Source organism: Lepidochelys olivacea (genome assembly GCF_965140295.1).
Source record: "Lepidochelys olivacea isolate rLepOli2 genome assembly, chromosome: 11".
NCBI classification, from domain to species: domain Eukaryota; kingdom Metazoa; phylum Chordata; order Testudines; family Cheloniidae; genus Lepidochelys; species Lepidochelys olivacea.
In genome coordinates, this window is record NC_140421.1 from 23,346,292 (window position 1) to 23,365,252 (window position 18,961).

The 18,961-nt window shown below is 37.8% G+C and overlaps 1 protein-coding gene across 1 annotated transcript in view; it reads left to right on the top strand.

Moving 5' to 3' along the window:
- Positions 1-18,961, top strand: part of ARHGAP15 (Rho GTPase activating protein 15) — a 467,991-nt gene that overhangs the window by 320,246 nt on the left and 128,784 nt on the right. Inside the window, exon 11 of the mRNA XM_084643055.1 lies at positions 7,972-8,049. Coding sequence (XP_084499181.1) covers positions 7,972-8,049 — 78 coding nt within the window. The remainder of the gene's footprint in view (positions 1-7,971; positions 8,050-18,961) is intronic.

Genomic DNA, 18,961 nt, shown 5'->3' on the forward strand with positions numbered 1-18,961 from the left:
GGCATCAGAACTAGAATACTCATGTTTGGAAGCTGTCCAAGCCATTCTTACTCAGATTAGGAAAGATTCAACTAGGAACGTCTATCTAGTTAAATGGAGATGTTTCTCTACCTGGGCACAGCACAATCAGTCTTCCTCAGGCTCTGCAGATGTCTCAGTCATTTTAGATTATCTTCTGTCACCGAAGAATTTGGATCTTTCCCTTAGTTTACTGAAAGTCATCTCACAGCAATCAGTGCTTTCTTCCTCCAGTGGAATTTTTAATCGCCCAACAACAGATTAGATTCCAGAAAGGCCTAGTCAAGACCTTTTCACTAGTGGTCAACCCTACACCTCAATGGGACCTCAATCTCATTGTGTCAATAGTCATAATATGAACCTTTGGCCAGATGCTGTATGACACAGCTTTCCATGAATGTTGTATTTTTAGTTGCTATTACTTTGACCAGAAGGGTAAGCGAGATGGGAAGGTTTCCCTTCCCTTTCATCCTAAATTCCTCCTTAAGGTAATTTCTGAATTCCATGTCAACCAATCTATCCACTTACCTGTTTTTTTCCCCCAAACTGCATGTTTCCATTGATGATTAAAGACTTAATTCCTTGGATGACAGACATGTCTTGGCATTCTATTTGGAAAGAACCAAACCAATCAGAAAATCACCAGGAATGTTTCTTGCTGTAGCAGAAAGGTCATAAGGCAAAGCAATATCTTCTCAGAGAAACTCAAAATGGATTTTTGGTTGCATCATAACATGCTATATTCCTCCCCAAGATGGGGTAAGGGCACACTGCAAGAGAGCACAAGCTGCTTCTGCAGCATCTCTACAGGAGGTACCAATACTGGATGTATGCAGAGCAGCTACCTGGAGTTTCATTCACACACTCACAAAACATTATGTGCTAATTCAGGCCTCTGCTACAGATATAGCTGTGGGGACTGCAGTTCTTCAAGCATCTTTACTGCCAGCATCCCCGCACCCACTCCAATCTGAATACTCCTTGTCAGTCACCCACATGTGAAATACACTTAGACACCAGCATTCAAAGAATAAATGGAAGTTCTTTGAGATGTGTGGCCCCTAGCTGTATTCCACTACCCACCTTCTGTCCCCTCTGCTTCAAATCCTATTGGATTTGTGCTAAGAAGAGGAACTGGAGAGATGTTGGCCAGCACTACATCTTATGCCCAGTTGTGCAGCCCAATGGACACTTGTTAAGAATCTCTGGACTCAGGTGTGCATGTATACCAACATATGGAATACATGTAGGAACCACCCATCTTGAATAACTTCTAGTTAGAGGTAAGTAACCTCCATTTTTAGTCACTAAAAAGCTTGTTTTATTTATTTTTATTTGTAACCAAGCCAGTCTCTTTTATTCTTTCTTAGTGTCACTTAATGTCTGTTCTTTGTTAATAAACTTATTCTTGATTTATTACAAAATCATCTCTATGCTGTGTATTAAAGTAACATGTGAGTCTTTAGCTAACCTAACAGGCTGATGTGTGCTGCCTTCAAAGAGAGAGAGCAAACTTAATAATTTCTGTGAGTTTCCAGTGAGAGGGGCTGGACACTGGGAACTGGAGTTCATTGATTGTTACCTACAAGACAAGGTTTAGATTGGTAGAGTCTTGAAGTGTTTGCTGGCAAGGCAAACAGGCTGGTATGTCAGGGAACTGACACACAGCTTAGCAATAACAAAACTTTCCTTTTCTGAGGCAAAGAAGGTAACACAGTGGCTCACAGTTATAGGAGTCCTGTGCAGTACATCACAAACACGACAAATGCTTGATTACATAATAATTTTTTTTAGTTTTAAAACATATTTTCTTTCTGTTTATCGGGAAGCATACCAGGTTCATTGGAAATACAAGATTTTTACCCTGAACATAGCTGATTTTAAATGAAAATACTGCCCAAGGGATGCCTTTCGTCAAGTTTACATTTTACTTTGTTATACCCAGTACGATGCTTCTTTTCATATAACTACAAACAGGTCTCAATACCAGATCAATTTCAGTAAATAGTTATTGTTAAAAGTTTTGAGTGCTCATGTATAGGAAATTATCAAACACTCAGTAATAAAATATAATGGATTTTAAGATCTAGAAAAAGTGTATAAAAATAACTATTGAAGTTTTTTAAAAAACAATTGAATGAAACTCACAAAATATTAAGTTTTAAGATAACAGATAAGATCTAATGGATACTAAGATAATGAGTTGGCACCCATACTTTGTGCTATGATCTTAAAACTTAAGCACAATAAGGGGTTTCACTGGTATGAGACAGAGCAGGATTTTAGCCAGTGGATAGATATGACAACTCCTGTATTGGGGAGGGGGTAAACTAGCTCAGAAAACATAAGAACTTCTTCAGACATTTGCCTATTTCTATTACAGAATCCAAACTGAGTAATTTAGAAGTTCTGAAATATTGGGATTATATTTATATCCTCTGTAGTATTTTGTTATTGCTAATGCTCCTCTATACTTCCAAGTTCCAGCTGGGACTGCACTTGGAAGTGCAACAATAATGCAAGAAAGGCCATTTTTGCAATATTCCCAGCTCAGCTAGAAATAAAGAGCACCAGAAATGTTCTTTTGAGATCTTCAACCCACTTACACAAAGTAGTTCATATAACTTTGATGTTTATGTATCTGACCCAAACCTGTATTCTGTTCCCTTTTAGATTTGCCCATTACTAATACCAGTGTATCCTAATCTAAAACATATGACTGCTTTTAACAAGAGCATTGTTATACTCTGTCTATATTCTGGTAGCTAAATTCTGGAGTCAATCCTTATCCAATTTTTTTTTTTCTGGAAAGCTTATAAGATTTATGGTGGGAATAGCTTGGGACAGCTGCATTGTTTCCACTGAGTTTTGACCACCATTTGGTCTGATAATACCTAATTGTGTGCCCATCCTATTCTAAGCTTCTTTAAAAAATACTTGTTACCCTCTGGGGAAAAGACCAGTTATTTTTCTCAATGATAAAAACCATTTTGAAACACAAGAAGGTCAGCACATGATGAACAAATAATCTGACTTTAATACAATGAATATTTTTTTTCTGAATTGTTCTTTACCACTATACTTTAATGCCAGCACCAGATAGGACATTTTGAAAATACTTTTGTTTCATCTTGTATTTATAGCCTGCCGTGAAGAAACACTGACAGCAGAGCAGTGATGTTTTTATTCTTGATAAAGGTGCCCTTAAAAGTGATTTTCCTTGAAAACTTCTTCACACAATCAGAACATAAGAACCTTCTCTTTTAAAAAAAAATCACTTGGCCTAATTGGATTTCCAAAATAAGTAGTTTCCAGCTAGGATAATGTGGTAATGAAAAGGATGTCCAAATCCACCAATTTACATTGGTTTGGTTTAGCTTAACTTTCAGAGTTCTTGGAGCAGAAAGTTAATGACATGTGAACACTATAATTGGTGTAATATTCTCAGTTTTTTCTCTGTCTGCCATATTGTGTGTCCAAATGAAATGCTAATCAGACCTCCTTTCTGGACCCAAGTAAATTTATAACAATAATAATTTACTTATATGTTCCAGATCATTTTGCAAGATGTAATGTCCTCCAGTTTACTACAGAGGTTGTCATTTTCCCTTGATTCAGATCATTTAAATAGCATGATACCAAGGGGGCTAAGCTCTTCCAAATCGGTGCTACTAATGTGAGAGATTATTATCACATACAGAGCTCTATATGTGGCTTTCACATGCTCTTATTCCATGTCCAGAAGGCTTGAGAACTGAGTCATGCTAGATTCAAATGGAAGTTAACATTTCTTTGTTTTTTTCCTTTACATTCTGGTTTAGATCAACTCACTATGCAGTTTAGTGGGATGCAATTCTCAATCTATGACCACAAGAGATCCACATTCTTAAACTGGCAACTACTCTGTTTGTCTTACTCCCCCACTTCCAAGAAGAGAGTGGGATTGTTGAGTTTTAAGATAGAGTTGCATTACTTAAGCATTTTAGTAACTTCCATTTGTTCGTATGTTATGTATCCTGTACATGGATAGTTTCCAAGTGTTCTTGATTACCGAATCCTTTTTTATTTCTCGTAGATAAACTTTCTCTTTAGCCCTCTATAACCAAAGGAGATCTTCCTGACATGAACCATCATTTTCAGTATTAGATTGCAGAGCTCCCACTGGTGAAGGGTAGACAATGAAATGGACTGATAAAAGACATGTATAACTGATATATATTATGGAATATTATTTCTTTTTCAAATAAATTGTTCAAGATAAACTGAAGCAAGATGTGTCTGCAGCAATATTTAAAACAAACAAACAAACAAATCTGTAAGCAACTCAACTCAGTTAAGTTACCAAAGGTTGTGCCCCTTAGTGAATAGGAAGCATGAGAGTAACCTTCAATTATTAAATCAGTATGGTAACCTGGATATAAAGCATCGCAAAGCACCTTTCAGAAATAATAAAAATTAAATTGTATGAGACTAATATAACTAGAACAGCTTCAGACAGATCTTGTTTTGCTTAGGAAATCTCTGTCACGATATGCCTGTTATACTTCAGTTCTCAAGCTGCTAAAAATACATTGAATTTGTGTATCAATGTATACTTTGGAGACAGAGACGGGTTCAGAATGTCTGCAATATGTGTGAGTTTACATGTGGCAAGGGTTGAAAAATATGAAGGATGTTAAAGGTAATGTTATTTCACCTTTGGAGTTAGTATGATTGTATGGTTATTATTAATATTATAGTAATACATGGTTAGTAATATTTATTACTATATATATATAATATATATATATATAATATTTATATGCAGTTTGTTGCTGTGCCAATGTTTATGATGTCAAATATTAAATGATGGGATGAGTACTGCTGCCAACCCCTGAAAACTTTTTCTGCCTTTCTAAACAAACTATAGTCAAATCTTTTGGAAGTTTGAGAAAAATCAGTTAAAGATTCTTACCAACACTATTACCCAATTTCCTCAACACACAGAAGGCATCAGCCGAGCACTTCTTCCTTTCCACCATTCTCCCTTACCCATTTCTTACCTGAATAGACAAGTCTTTTTGAATGGGACTGAGGTCCAATGACCTGTTATCCATTTGCAATCTCAAGGGTGAAATTCTGCCCCCTTTGAAGCCAATGGGAGTTTTGCTAGTGACTTCTGTGGGGACATTTCTCCACAAAATCTCAATTTCCAGGGCCCAGTCCTAAAATACACTCACATCATCTGGAATGTACCCGTTCTCCCATTTGCCAGCAGTAGGATTCCCCGTAATCCCTCCCCTGCATCTTGTTGACATGTTATTTTAAAATTTCAAATCACATCTGAATTTTGCTTGGTCCTGCAGTGTAGTATATAAGTTATAGAACTGCTTTGTGTTGTAATATGAGCTGTTTTTTCTTTTTTTACTTTCAATAGGTAACATTAAAAGCAGAATTTAGTTTACTACATAGGAGGAATGCTGAGCCTGTCTTGGGCTGTAGCACATGCTAATTAATTTAGTTTTTTTCTGTAGAAAAAGTCAGCCTTCTTATAAAACAATGTGGCTAAGACTTGGGTTCCAAGTGACTAATAGCTTCTACAACTCCATTATGGAGCAGTGGATCTCCAGTAAACCACTCTCTGCATCATGCTGATCTGCGCCTTATACATTTCAAGTGGCACTATACGGTTTAGTGTTTTAAATTTTGGAGCATGCAGATTTCTTCCTCTGTTCTTATGAGATTGGCAGTTTTAAGTTTTAAAGTTTAAAGTTTTCAATTTTAAAAGGGTATATCAGCAGACCCTACTGTAGGAGATAGTTTCCTCCAACAGATGATACCTGATCAGATTTAAGGGGAAAATGGGACTCCCAAGGTGTCCTTGAAAACACTCTTCATTATTTGCAATAAAACCTCCAGGGCATTAAATCATCAAACTCAATCAACTTGGTACAAAACAGTGCCATAGTAAAATGCTTTGTAAATAACATACACATATCTCTGATTAATTCAAGCTCAGCAGTTTCTCGTTGGAGTCTGTTTCTGAAGCTTTTCCGTTGCAAAATTACCACCCTTAAGTCTTTTACTGAGTGGCCAGAGAGGCTGAAGTGTTCTCCTACCGGTTTTTGAATGTTATGATTCCTGATGTCAGATTGTGTCCATTTATTCTTTTGCACAGAGACTGTCCGGTTTGGCCAATGTACATGGCAGAGGGGCATTGCTGGCACATGATGGCATATATCACACTGGTAGATGTGCAGGTGAATGAGCCCCTGGTGGCATGGCTAATGTGATTAGGTCCTATGATGATGTCACCATAACCTCAGCTGTGCTGAACACAATGCCATCAACAGCTTCAGGAACAACTCTGACATCATAATCAAAAAGGCTAAAAATGGAGGTGCTGTTGTCATCATGAATAAGTTGGAATATGAACAAGAGGCTGCTAGGCAGCTCTCTAACTCCACATTCTACAGCCATTATCCTCTGATCCCACTGAGGATTACCAAAAGAAACTACATCATCTGCTCAAGAAACTCCCTGAAAATGCACAGGAACAGATCTGTGCGGACACATGCCTAGAACCCTGACCAGGGGTATTCTATTTGCTACTCAAGAGCCATAAACCTGGAAATCCTGGCTGCCCCATCATCTCAGGCATTGGAACCCTAACAGCAGAATTGTCTGGCTATGTGGACTCTCTCCTCAGGCCCTATGCTACCAGCACTCCCAGCTATCTTCAAGACACCACTGACTTCCTGAGGAAAATACAATCTATCAGCGATCTTCCAGAAAACACCATCATGGGCACTATGGATGTAGAAGCCCTCTACACCAACATTCCACACAAAGATGGACTACAAGCTATCAGGAACAATATCCCCGATAATGTCATGGCAAACCTGGTGGCTGACCTTTGTGACTTAGTCCTCACCCACAACTATTTCACATTTGGGGTCAATATATACCTTCAAGTCAGCGGCATTGCTATGGCTACCCGCATGGCCCCACAGCTTCAAAAACAGACTCCAACGAGAAACTGCTGAGCTTGAATTAATATGCAAACTAGATGCCATTAACTTGGGTTTGAATAGAGACTGGGAGTGGCTGGGTCATTACACTTATTGAATCTATTTCCCCATGTTAAGTATCCTCACACCTTCTTGTCAACTGTCTAAATGGGCCATCTTGATTATCACTACAAAAGTTTTTTTCTCCTGCTGATAATAGCTCATCTTAATTAATTAGCCTCTTACAGTTTGTATGGCAACTTCCACCTTCTCTGTATGTATATGTATATATCTTCTTACTATATGTTCCATTCTATGCATCCCATGAAGTGGGCTGTAGCCCACGAAAGCTTATGCTCTAATAAATTTGTTAGTCTCTAGGGTGCCACAAGTACTCCTGTTCTTTTTGCGGATACAGACTAACATGGCTGCTACTCTGAAACCATACATAGTCTTACATGTCATGGTTACATGGCAATCATCTCACTGAATATATGCAATACCAGAAATGCAATTCACAACCTTTAGCTCAAAAAGTCTGTGTCTCTACCTGCAAAGTTCTGTTAGCCCAGCTAGTATAAGTAGTTAATATACACTTACGCAAATTTGATTTTACATCTTGTGGAGGGTATTTGTACGTGAACACACAAGTTAATACTTACACTACTCTTTTCCAAGCTAATTGAAATATCTCTACCTTTACTGTACGCCTGTGAGAGAATTACTACAACATTACAATAAAGTATTTTGAGTTCAATTGAGTTAACCTACAATTTTGTTTTTCTGTATTGTTTTAATCAGGCAGAAGGCATCATATAATTCTGGTCTTTCTCAGGTGATTTATTATCTAGTAGTTCACCATACTATTCTTCCCCATATTTGTTAGGACATTTATGTTTTCTTGACTGTCATCTTCAATAAAGTACGCACATGAGCCAATATGAAATATGTTTTCCTTTTTTAGGTTTGGATGTCGATGGAATCTACAGAGTTAGCGGCAATCTGGCAACAATACAGAAGTTACGATTTGTTGTCAATCAGGGTAAGTGATTCCTTCACCCTGGTAATATTTTGTTTAGTACATAACTGCTTCAGATGACAATATTTCAGGATCTGCTATACAATAGCGGCACAGAATGATGAGTCACATTTTGGGGAATGATAGGAAAGGTGGAGAGATACAACAAACAATCAAAGAAGTAGGTAGGGTTAGGAAATAGGAAAGATAAATAAAGCACAGGAAAAAAAGGGAAAAGTAGTAGGGAGAAGGGAGATGAGAAGGAGAATAAAAGAGAAAATGACAGAAAAAATGAAACAAAATTATAAGAATGAGGCAAACATGGAAATCAAAGAAACAGAGTAAGCAAAGGGATAAAAAAGGAAGAGTGAAAGTAAACTGAATATTGAATGTGAAACAAAAGCTGGAATAAGTAGTGCAAGAATAAAAAAATCATGAAACAAAGAAAGATTCGAAGAATACATAAAATACAGGTGCTGAAAAAGAAGAAAAACAGAAACATAAGAACTGGGGATAAATTCTCGTTCCATTGATGTCAATGGGGGGTTTGCTATTGACTTCAATGGGATCAAAATTTCACCTTACAAAATGAGGGATGATGAACAGTAAAATGAGCAAATGAGAACCAGAAATACAGTCAATATTCAAATTAAATTTTATTTTAGAATTGTATTGTTTTTTCACAAATATTACCCAAACGAAACCCGCATCCACCAATAGATATTACAGGTGTGGAAGCCAGTATAGGCAGCTAGTGAACAAATACATCCCAAAGCCACTCACAGTGTTGAACAAAGCCACTCACAGTGTTGAACACTTTACTGTTCTTGGCAAGGGTTAAACATACAGCATCACCATTATATAAAGGTATATCAGATGATGTTCACACTCTGCAGACTTGTGCTGAAGAGAGGGCTTCCTGGAACTCTAGTTTGGGGAGCTAAACAACAAGTAGACTTGGAATCCTTCTTCTTGACCTTGCAAAAAGTGGTTCCGTCCTACAGAGTTGTAGGAGAGGGTTGTGAGTTAACAGCTCCGACTGCTGAGCACTCCCTTTGCTGCTAACAATCCAATATGGCAAAATACATTGAGAGGAGTGAATGCTGCTGACTAACAGTTCATGAAGAACACTGTGCCCCCACATCTTCATTGGGCCAATGAGCAGGTGTCTGAGATATTATTGTCAAAGAATACTCAGACACATTTCTGTGTTATTGTTATTATTTTATTATTTCTGTGTTATTATTTCTGTATCTCCTGGTTCGCAGTAACTCCTACTGAAAATCATAAAAATGGCCTGCACACATGCATTTTGAGGCTGCTGGATTGCACTTAAGCAGCTATAACCAGGCTAAATCTTATTTTGGACTCATCATGCCTACTTTTCCCCTGCTCTCCAGTGCTCGGTATAGTGCTGGCATAGAATTTTCCTCACGTTGCTGAGCATTGTATATGTTTCTCCACACTGTGCAGAATCCTCTCTGCTCAGATCCTGAGCATCAGGGCCATATTTGGGGGCAGGTGACCCAGGCAACGGCCTAGGGTGCTGGGCTTAGAGGGGTGCTGGGTTAGGGGTGCTGTTTTTGTTAGCAACAAAACAGAAAATAGAGTGTTAGAAGTAAAAGGCTTCAGGTATTCCATATGTGGATTCATTTTTCACTAACCTCCTAGAATTGTCTGGACCTTTGTAGAATCTCGTAGAACCTTCCAGACTTTCTGAGAACTATATTTTCCTCAAACCTCCTAGAAAGTTGTCAGCCATGCCCGCGCGGGTATATAAAGGTGATGGTGGGGAGAGTAGCCAGTCAGTCTTATACGACAGGGATAATCATGCATGCAAATCGTGCATCAAAGTCATTAAATGGGCTACAAATGCAATAAAAATAAGGCATTCAAAGGTTTAACAAATGGACGGGTGCTGAAGACACTTCTCACCTGGGGGACCTTTTGGTCTAGGGCCGGCTGTGCTGAGCACTGAACTCTAGCATTTTGGATTTCCACACTTTTTTTTAGCATAGCTTATTAGCCTTCAGGACTGAGCTCCTCTATATCTGCCCTCAGCCCCTAAGAGTATAGTTGAGCCTTATCCTGTGAGGTTCTGAGTACCTTGCAGTGCCACTGGAGTCTTGGCTTTATAGACATCAATGGCAAAACTCCCACTGATTCTGATAGGGCCAGGATTTTACCCAATGAAGGGTGTGGGCACTCTGCACTTTGTAGGAGTGGACCCAAGAGCTTTCACAATCGTAAAGATATTTTGTCATAATAGGAAATTGCCCACAGTTCCCAACAGTTGTTGGCCTATTAGTTCTAGCTTAGTGTCCAATGCTTTTAAAAAGTTTCTATTGTTATTTTTAACTTAGGGTAGTAATAGGAAAGAGTTTTACTTTATTATTGTATTTTCAAGTATTTTGAGACACAATAGAAAAGATGGTGGTTTTTCTTGAACTATTCAGAGCCACAGGTTGGATTTGACTCCTATAAATGAAGGGTAGAAAGATTTTTCTTATGTTATTTCATGTTTGCACTTAACTTTGAACATGTAAAATGCTATGCATGCTCTCATATAAGTACATGGTATTATTAATATATTTCATTTTCCCCCATCCCAAATTTTGGTACATGTTCGCTCTTCTGTCATTCATCATGGATTGTAATAATTTCAAGGCTATGTAGCATGGCATATTTGTTTCTAAAGGATATATTAGAAATTCTTTATGATTGTGAATACAACTGCATGACATTATTTTTGAAAACTATATGGTCCAAATTCATCCCTGATGTAACTCCATTCAATTCAGTCTAAAAACATTTCTGTGAACTTTTAATCAAATCTAAGTGAAGATGTCACCACTTTGAAAGTGAATTTCACCAGGGATGAATTAGCCCCCTATCTTTATGTAAAACTGAACTGCCAAATTCATCCGAAACCAAGCTACAGCAGAGAGTTGTGTGTGTGTGTGTACACACAAACGGAGTTTTCAAATTGCATATTTTACAGTGCAAGCTCTAGTCAGAGAGCAGTTCGATTTCTCCCATTTCTGGAGTAGCTTCAGCTTTTCATTCCCTGGTCTTTCTTCCAGCATAAACTACTATGAGAGATAAAGAGCCTCTTTTTTTCTTTCCAATCACGGCTCTAAATTGCATTTTTTTTATTTATTTCTTTTTTTTGGTGGGCACTCTTGCACATGCAAATCAAGTAATTAGATGCACAATTATCTAAGTTGCATATGCAGATTGAGGCTTTTCTCTATTTCAAAGGCTGCCCATGCAAAATTTGCTAGTTTGAAAATGTGGTCTATAGCATCCCAAGGCAAAAATCTTTATTGTTTCTTTGTTGTTTATTTAGAAATTATTTTGGTGCCTATTGGCAAGTGTCTGGATGTTTTACATTTAAGAAAACAATCGATAGTTTCTGTATTAAAGCACTCAAGACTGGCTGGACTTGCAGCATTTATTATCTTAAATTTTCTAAAGACATAGTGTCAGTTTCCCGGTATTTTATCTGCCTTGAACTTGTTTTGCACTTTCCCAAGCTATAAGTAGTGGCTGTATGACTGGCAACTGGGCATAAAATCCATCAGAACCCAGTATGTGAATGTCTGGAATGTGTAGACGTAAGAAATGTAGGGTGACTTTGTGGAATTTTACAGAATTCATTCAAATGCAAATTTGACTGTGGAGAGGAAGGATGTTTGCCCAACAAGGGAGGGATGCCAAGCATAGTAGTCCACATGGAAGAGAGCACAAAATGGGAATGGCAAGAGTCACAGTGAAAGTCCGGCTGGAAGGAAGGGTTAAAGTAATGTGAGAGGCAGCAAAAGAAAATGGGAGCAAAAATGTGTAGTGAAAGCCTCATAGCTGAGGATATAGAGCTTGACTTTGTTTTGGAAGCCAAGTAAAATGCAGTGGTTCAGTCTGAGCTTTGTTGTTCATTTGAAAAGGTACAAACTCCTGCAGATTGTAATCAGAGTTAACTTGTGACCTCGCAGTGTGAAGCAAAACTAGATCCTTCATGCAGTGGCTGTATATCACAGCCAGGCAGCAAGATGGCAGAAAGAAGAACACACAAAGATATATTGAAGGACTGGAAATAAAATGGATCAGCTTGAAGTATTAATTCTCTGTTGAACTGTAGGTTAATACTGATGTCATCCCTTCTATTTCTCCAGAGACACGCTTCCTGATTCTCCCCCCATTTACAACTATTTTACACTGGTGTGAATGGATTATCAGGCCAATAGTTTTCAGATCATGATAGTTTAGTTGTGTAACATATTTCTCCTGGGAAACAGAGGGGCAGAACCAGTAACAGGAATAAGAGCATTCCCTATCTTTATTCACTTCCTAAAATCTTTGCTCGACACTATCAGACGAATGGGAAAATAACTCTTCCATAACAATATTAGATCTGTCCATCCAAACATTAGCTTACTCAAAGCTACATTACTGCTCAAGTTTCCATCTAAAGAAGATGGTTTGATGGTGTGAAGCTGGTCAGAAAGCTAAAGCACTTAGCTTGTTTTGGTAGCATAGAAATACCAGGAGGCCTTTCCTCTGGTTTATGCCACTGTCAAATTTGAATACTCAAAGGTGCAAGTAATAGTACATTAGGACCATTTTGACATCATCTAGCATGGGCATACTCAGGAAACCTAACTTTCTATTAAGTGGTCAAAGGAAATTCAAAGAAAAATGGTATCTCTCGATTACTGACATGTTTTATCTTTTCATCTATTTGTTGTGTTTAAAAGTCTTTGTTGATTCAGTTGCATCATCCTAGCAGTACAGATTGAGATTTTCAAAGCTGCGTAAAGGACTTGGATGCCCAGTTCCCATTAGAACAGCTTTGAAAGTCTCAGCCATAGATCTGTTTAGGCCAGACCATGTTAGCCCTCACGCAGGTGCATGCATAGGAATGTGTCAGGGAATCTCTTCCACAGCCCTCTAGAAAGGATTTCAAACCCTGCTGGCTCTCTTAATAGTGTGTGCCATGAGCTCAAAGAGTCTCTGATTTCATTCTTTAAAGAATCAGTATTTTTGGTTCGGACACCTAGGAAATGATTCAGACATAAGGAAATACTTTCAAGGAGCAGGCTGAAACTTTATTAATTTAAGTGACAAGAACCCTTCTCTGATGCAGGGGATGAAGAGGCAGACAGTAGTGCATTAGACTGAGACTTAAGTCAGTTGCCACCGTGACACTACACTGGGTTGCTGCCAGTGGCCTCCTGGGGTACTGTACTTGGGTCTACCCCAAAAGCTAGCCTATGCTAGACTTTCTGCATTGGATACTATCCACACAGCGCGACACTATTTTATTTTTAATTTTAGCATCCTGCTAACTTACTCCTGACTAATGAGCCCAACCTCTAGACAGTTATGTGGAAGGTAAAAAACCCGCCAGACGATGGCCAGTCTAGTCTAATAGGTAAGTCCCTTCCCCCACTCCAGAAAGACTAGGCTCACAATATACCTGGGACCCCAATAGGCAACTCAGAACAAATAAAGGGGGAAGCGTGAGTGCACTCATCACAAGCTGACTGTGGACAGTGCAGAGATGAAAATTCACCCCACAGAATGAGCACTGTGGTAGCTAATCAGCTTCCCCAGCCTCCCGCAAAAAAGCCAGTCGCTGCCCCAGAAGTGACTTAGTTCTACCTCCTGTGCACACTTCCCATATGCATATGAAAATGTGGGGGGGGGGCAATGTGATTTACGTGTCATATACTAGAGTGGAGCATAGCCAGCCCCACCCCTGAGGTAACAAAGGCTATTAAAGGTGTTCAACCCCTACCGATCAATCAAAATCACACCCTGATGCTGACACAGGATGAGGAGGAGGAATGGGCACACTTTGCCAACATGTTTCAGGGATTGATTCAAATCTCCTCATCACCTGCTCGTTTACAAATCGTGAAAGTGCTAGAATAGGGTGAATTTCAGTAGTATACTTGACAGAGTTGTTTTACTTTTTGTTTTTTGTTTGCTTTTTGTTAATCCCTCTGTCTTCATTTTTTTAAATTGGTCTAAACAAGACAAATAGTATTTTAAATGACTTTTCATTTTGTTTATTTCATTTCTCTTCCGTAAGTATTTTGTTTTTGTGAAAATTTATTCAACTATAAGTACTAATCCACACTGCCCCCAAGGGCCATTTAAATTCCAAAAGTTGAACATGTGTTCAGCCTTATACAGGCAAAATGCTTGGGGGTTTATTTCTTGATGCCCAGTTGATTTTGGCATTCCCCCCCCTCCTCCCGCCCCCCCCCCCACCAAAAAAAATCTGTACTGTTCATCTGTATTAAATATTAGGCTTTTCTGGTTTTATAATAGATGGAATCTGTACTTACCAGTGCAAATTCATTATCACAGGAAAAATTCCAGGCTGCCTACTGTACTTTTAGTGTTTTAAATAGAATTAACTCAAGAGCAAAGCATGAACTCTGGTCCCTCTCTTTGTACTGTTAACATTTCAGTATCAAAAACTGCATGAAAGAAAAAGTAGAGTGGGTGGGGAAGGTAGAAAAAGCAAGCAAGATGACAATTGACTATTTAATCATTAAATAAGGAATAGGAAGAAAGGGGGGGAAATCAAAAGAGGATTTTCAAATTCTATGAATGCATTTTTTATAAATACAAACCTTCCACATCCAGTCCATTAATTTTTTCATTCACTGAATTTATTTTTCTTTTATTATTGTTCCTTAAAGTTAAGTACTTCCTAAAGCTGTTTGTTTTTGCCAACAACAGAAGAAACTACTTTATTTGTTCAGCCCATTGCATGGTTTTTTTTTTTGGTTTTTTTTTGTTTGTATGGAAGGCTATTGATATTGTATCTTTTTTTGCTTTCGTGTGACAAGATTATCTTTTACCAGTGATGTATTTTTCCCATTAAAAGCTGAAAAGATCACTTGATCATAAACAGGCCAGACTATAACATCTTTCAGTACTTTGGAAACTTTCCGAGTCATCATTTTTCAGCATCATTGATTCAAGGAGCTAGAAGTTGCAAAGATTATTGGTGACATAAAGATAGCCATAATTTTTCTTATTTTAGAAATGTTTTAAGAATGGGGCTTCTGGAGAGTAAGTCAACAGTAATATGAGAACTGTGGCCTAGACAATTGGTTGCTGTTCTAATGGCTTCAACCTTTATCATGAGGAACTCATCAGGGTATTCTTCCTGCTACTTTTCATGTTGCCCATTGAATCTCTGGCAGTTAAAATTTGGAAGCATCTAGACCCTGTGGGGATAGCCCAGTGGACTGTAGTAAGCAGAAGCGCTAACTGGCAGCGTACTGGTGACATTATGATCATTCTGAAGGATCCAGCCAACAAAACATGTTTTTTGATGATCTTTACATTGGTTTTCTGGGAAAAAATAAACTGGAATAAGTCATGATGATGATGGTGATGATGGTGATGCCCATGTGCAGATAAGAGCAACATAAACAAATGTATGAACTCGTAGCTGTTAGAATCTAGTCCAACCAGCTGAAATTGCTGACATGATTCAGAATATTCTTTAATTTCACTGTCAACCCTATGAAAAAGAGACCTATGCTTTCAACAGATATGCTAATCTCTGTGAAATGTGCGCTGATCCCAGTCTAGTTATGGCATATAAGTGTTCACCTCACAGAAAGCATCAGTACAGTTGGAAGTCATTGGCACCCTTGTTTCCACGCCCATTTTTCTGTAGTGTGCAAGGAATGAATATATTATCTTGGAGACTGAGTTACTCTCCCCAATACAGGGTTAATATACATTGGTGTGCTAACAGGGCGAAGCTTACTCTGCTACACTTCCTATGCTGTACCTATTTTGTGGCTAGAGAGGAATTCAGTTTCTGGGACTGTCAAAGAACCAGTTTTCATAAGCACTTAAATTAAAAAATACAGCTATAAAGGGTTCATAATACCTCAAGGAAGCACTATAATCCTATACAATTGCATGTACGTTCAGGGAAACTAACCATAGAAATACAAAATTCCATCTTTACTGGTTCATTCAGCAAACAAGGCAGCTCCTAATTTCCTTTATATTCAATCCTTGGTTTGCAAAATGCTTGCTATTTGCAGTTCAGGTGACCTTTGGACACCATTATTTCATTTGGAATACCTTGTGTTATTAACTGTAAAACACAATTTACCATCCAAATATCAGTTACTGTGGTTTTAGTTCTTACGTACTATTTAAAGAAGAAAAAGAAATATAACTTTTTATGGAGTTTAAATATTGCAGCAGAAAGCAGCATGTTTGTAGTATGTATAAGAGAAGTGCCAAAGATATTGGAATTAGTAAAGTGAGCTAGATTAGAAAAGGTACATTTATTAGTAAAACTATCATCTCAAGTTAACAGATACTATTTTGGTAAAACAATTAAAATACTTCTCTTGTGAGCCTGCTACAAGAAAATACTCAAATATCGGTTCCAGAATAAAAAAAAAAATCAAAAATTTAAACTACAAATATGTTAGCCAATTGTGAATATTTATTAACTAAATAATTTAATAATAAAGAAAATGCCTACTTGATTAATTGTTACAGAGTAAAAATTACAATAAAACTGTCTTGATCAGTGCTTTGCAGAAGCACCATTACTGTCTGTGCAGTTGTTTAACAAGGATTTAATTGGAAAGATAAGTGAATGCACATTTAAAAGTATTGTTAATTTGCTTTATAATCACCCCATCCTTCACAGTATTGACAGCACCAGGCACAAACCCCTTTCTCTTTTACAAGTATTATTTTCCATATGTGCACAATAAATTCTGAAGCAGTAATTGGAATTTTTACGGATTCCAACATACCTAGTATATTGACTTTATAGGTGCAATATTCCCTTTCTAAAGGTAATTCACTAGTGGCATTATTAGTAAAATCACTGAACTTTTATTCACATATGGGTTTTTAGGAATATCTGGCTCCCATTTATATTTTGCTGCAGTTTGAATGACCAATAAAAAACCTCACTATCATTTTCTTTTCCATGTTATACAATAATGCCAGTCTTGGAATTCAGACAGCTTGAAGCTTATTGTTTTTCATTTGTGTTTATATTTATTGTTCTGCAATGGTTTGGACAAGAGCAAGAATCTAATTGGCAAGTGAGGGTTTTGAACCATATGAGCATCTAGACCACCTTCAAACATCAGGACTCCTCAGCTGTATTACCATATCAGTTATCAAGAAGTCTGTGAGAGGAAGAAAACAAATGGAAATGTTCTGAAGATATTTTCTCTGCTATTTTTGATCATGTTATTGTACAATTAAAATAGTACAGATTTTAGGAACCTGTTGGAGCCTAATGTCTGGAGCTGCTCTTATCGAGAAAAGAGAAGCCAGCACTGATTCAGCTCTGCCTCCCTTGGCAGAGCCTTTGTAACTGACGGAGGATTGAAGTTGCCTTTCAAATTGACTCATCAGGTCAGCATAAATGGGTTGGGTGTTTTTAAAGCAAGCATTTAGAAGAAGAAGAAGAAGAGGAAGAAGAAGAAGCTACTTTTCACAGTTTTTTTTTTAAATAAGAAAAACTAAGGTTCTGCTCAAAAACATCCAACTGTTTCCACTGACCCAACATATCCATTTCAAAGGCAGCCAGCAGCTTCAGTCCTCTGTCAGTTAACAAAGGCTCTGCGGGCAGAGGCAGAGTGGCTTCAGTACAAGCTGCCAACTTCCAGATAGCAGCTACAAACTTAAAGGTCCAATGGAGAAGTGAAACTCCTCTTCCAGATAGTTTTCTTCTTTTGTTATGTGTTTTCCTTCTATTTTAGAAACATATATGGCAGGCAGTGTGGCCAGTAAGTTTCAGCTCATGCAAGTATAATGAAACAGGTTAGATTCCCCCTTTTATCCAATTTGTGCATTTTAAGACAGCTTTTATGAAGTAGTTGATTGCACCTTTCTCCTTTTAAACAAACTCTAAACCTGGATTCTAAATTTAGAACTCAACCACGTGCACAAATAACTTCTTTTCAGATGAACCCCTGAGCCAACCTGCATTACTGAATATGGGCCTAACTGTGAATCTCTTACTTGCTTTGGTGAGCATTTACTCACATAAGTAGTCCTTCTGGAAGTCAAGAGGTGTGAAGCCATTGTGTGTGTGCTAAAGTTCACTTTTGAAACATGAGGCTCTGCTTGATTTTTTTGCTAGATGAAGAACCAAAATGCCTTGAAAGCATCAAAAAATAGTTATCCTTTTCTTTCACATTGCTCAGGCAAGAAAAGAAAAATAAAACAGACTGAAGTAATTCTCAGGAATAATTATAAAACAATTTGTTCTTGGGTTAAGACCTGCATATGCCAAGTTGCAGCCAAGAACATCACTCTTCTATTTTTGCCAAGTTATAAAATCCTGAGAACAGAGGAATACAATGGAAAGGACAAATTGACCGTTAACTTCAACAGCACAGAAGTGATGTCTTAATGCCCTTGGTGTGCATATGTTATTGATTAAGCCTTTAAATGCTCCAGTAGGAGGAGCTTTCTTTTTCTCTTTCTGAAAGGAAAAGGGGAAGGGTGTTTAAATGACCTATCCTAAGGATCAGACCTTTCATTTTCATTTGGAAGTGGACCATTTAAGTAAAGGATATGCACGTTACTCTCTTCTTTTGGGAAGGAAGAAGAAATAGGTGCAATACCACCAACATATCCATTTTGGAAATGGAAACCAGATTTCCAGACCTGATGAGGATAATAGTCTGTTTATATTTCACTGCACCCCGTTTTTGTATTTTTATTGTTTGCTCGTTTGAAATTTTAAAAAATAACTGTTATAACAGTAATTGTTTTTCTCACTCAGCTAACCTTGTTCTTGGTGTGTAAGGACCAAGGACTTAGAAGTATTGGCGTGCATGGCTTTCCAGTCTTCAATCTTAGAACTAATATTTTATGCTACAAAATGTGTTGTCATACAGTTTTCTTTTTA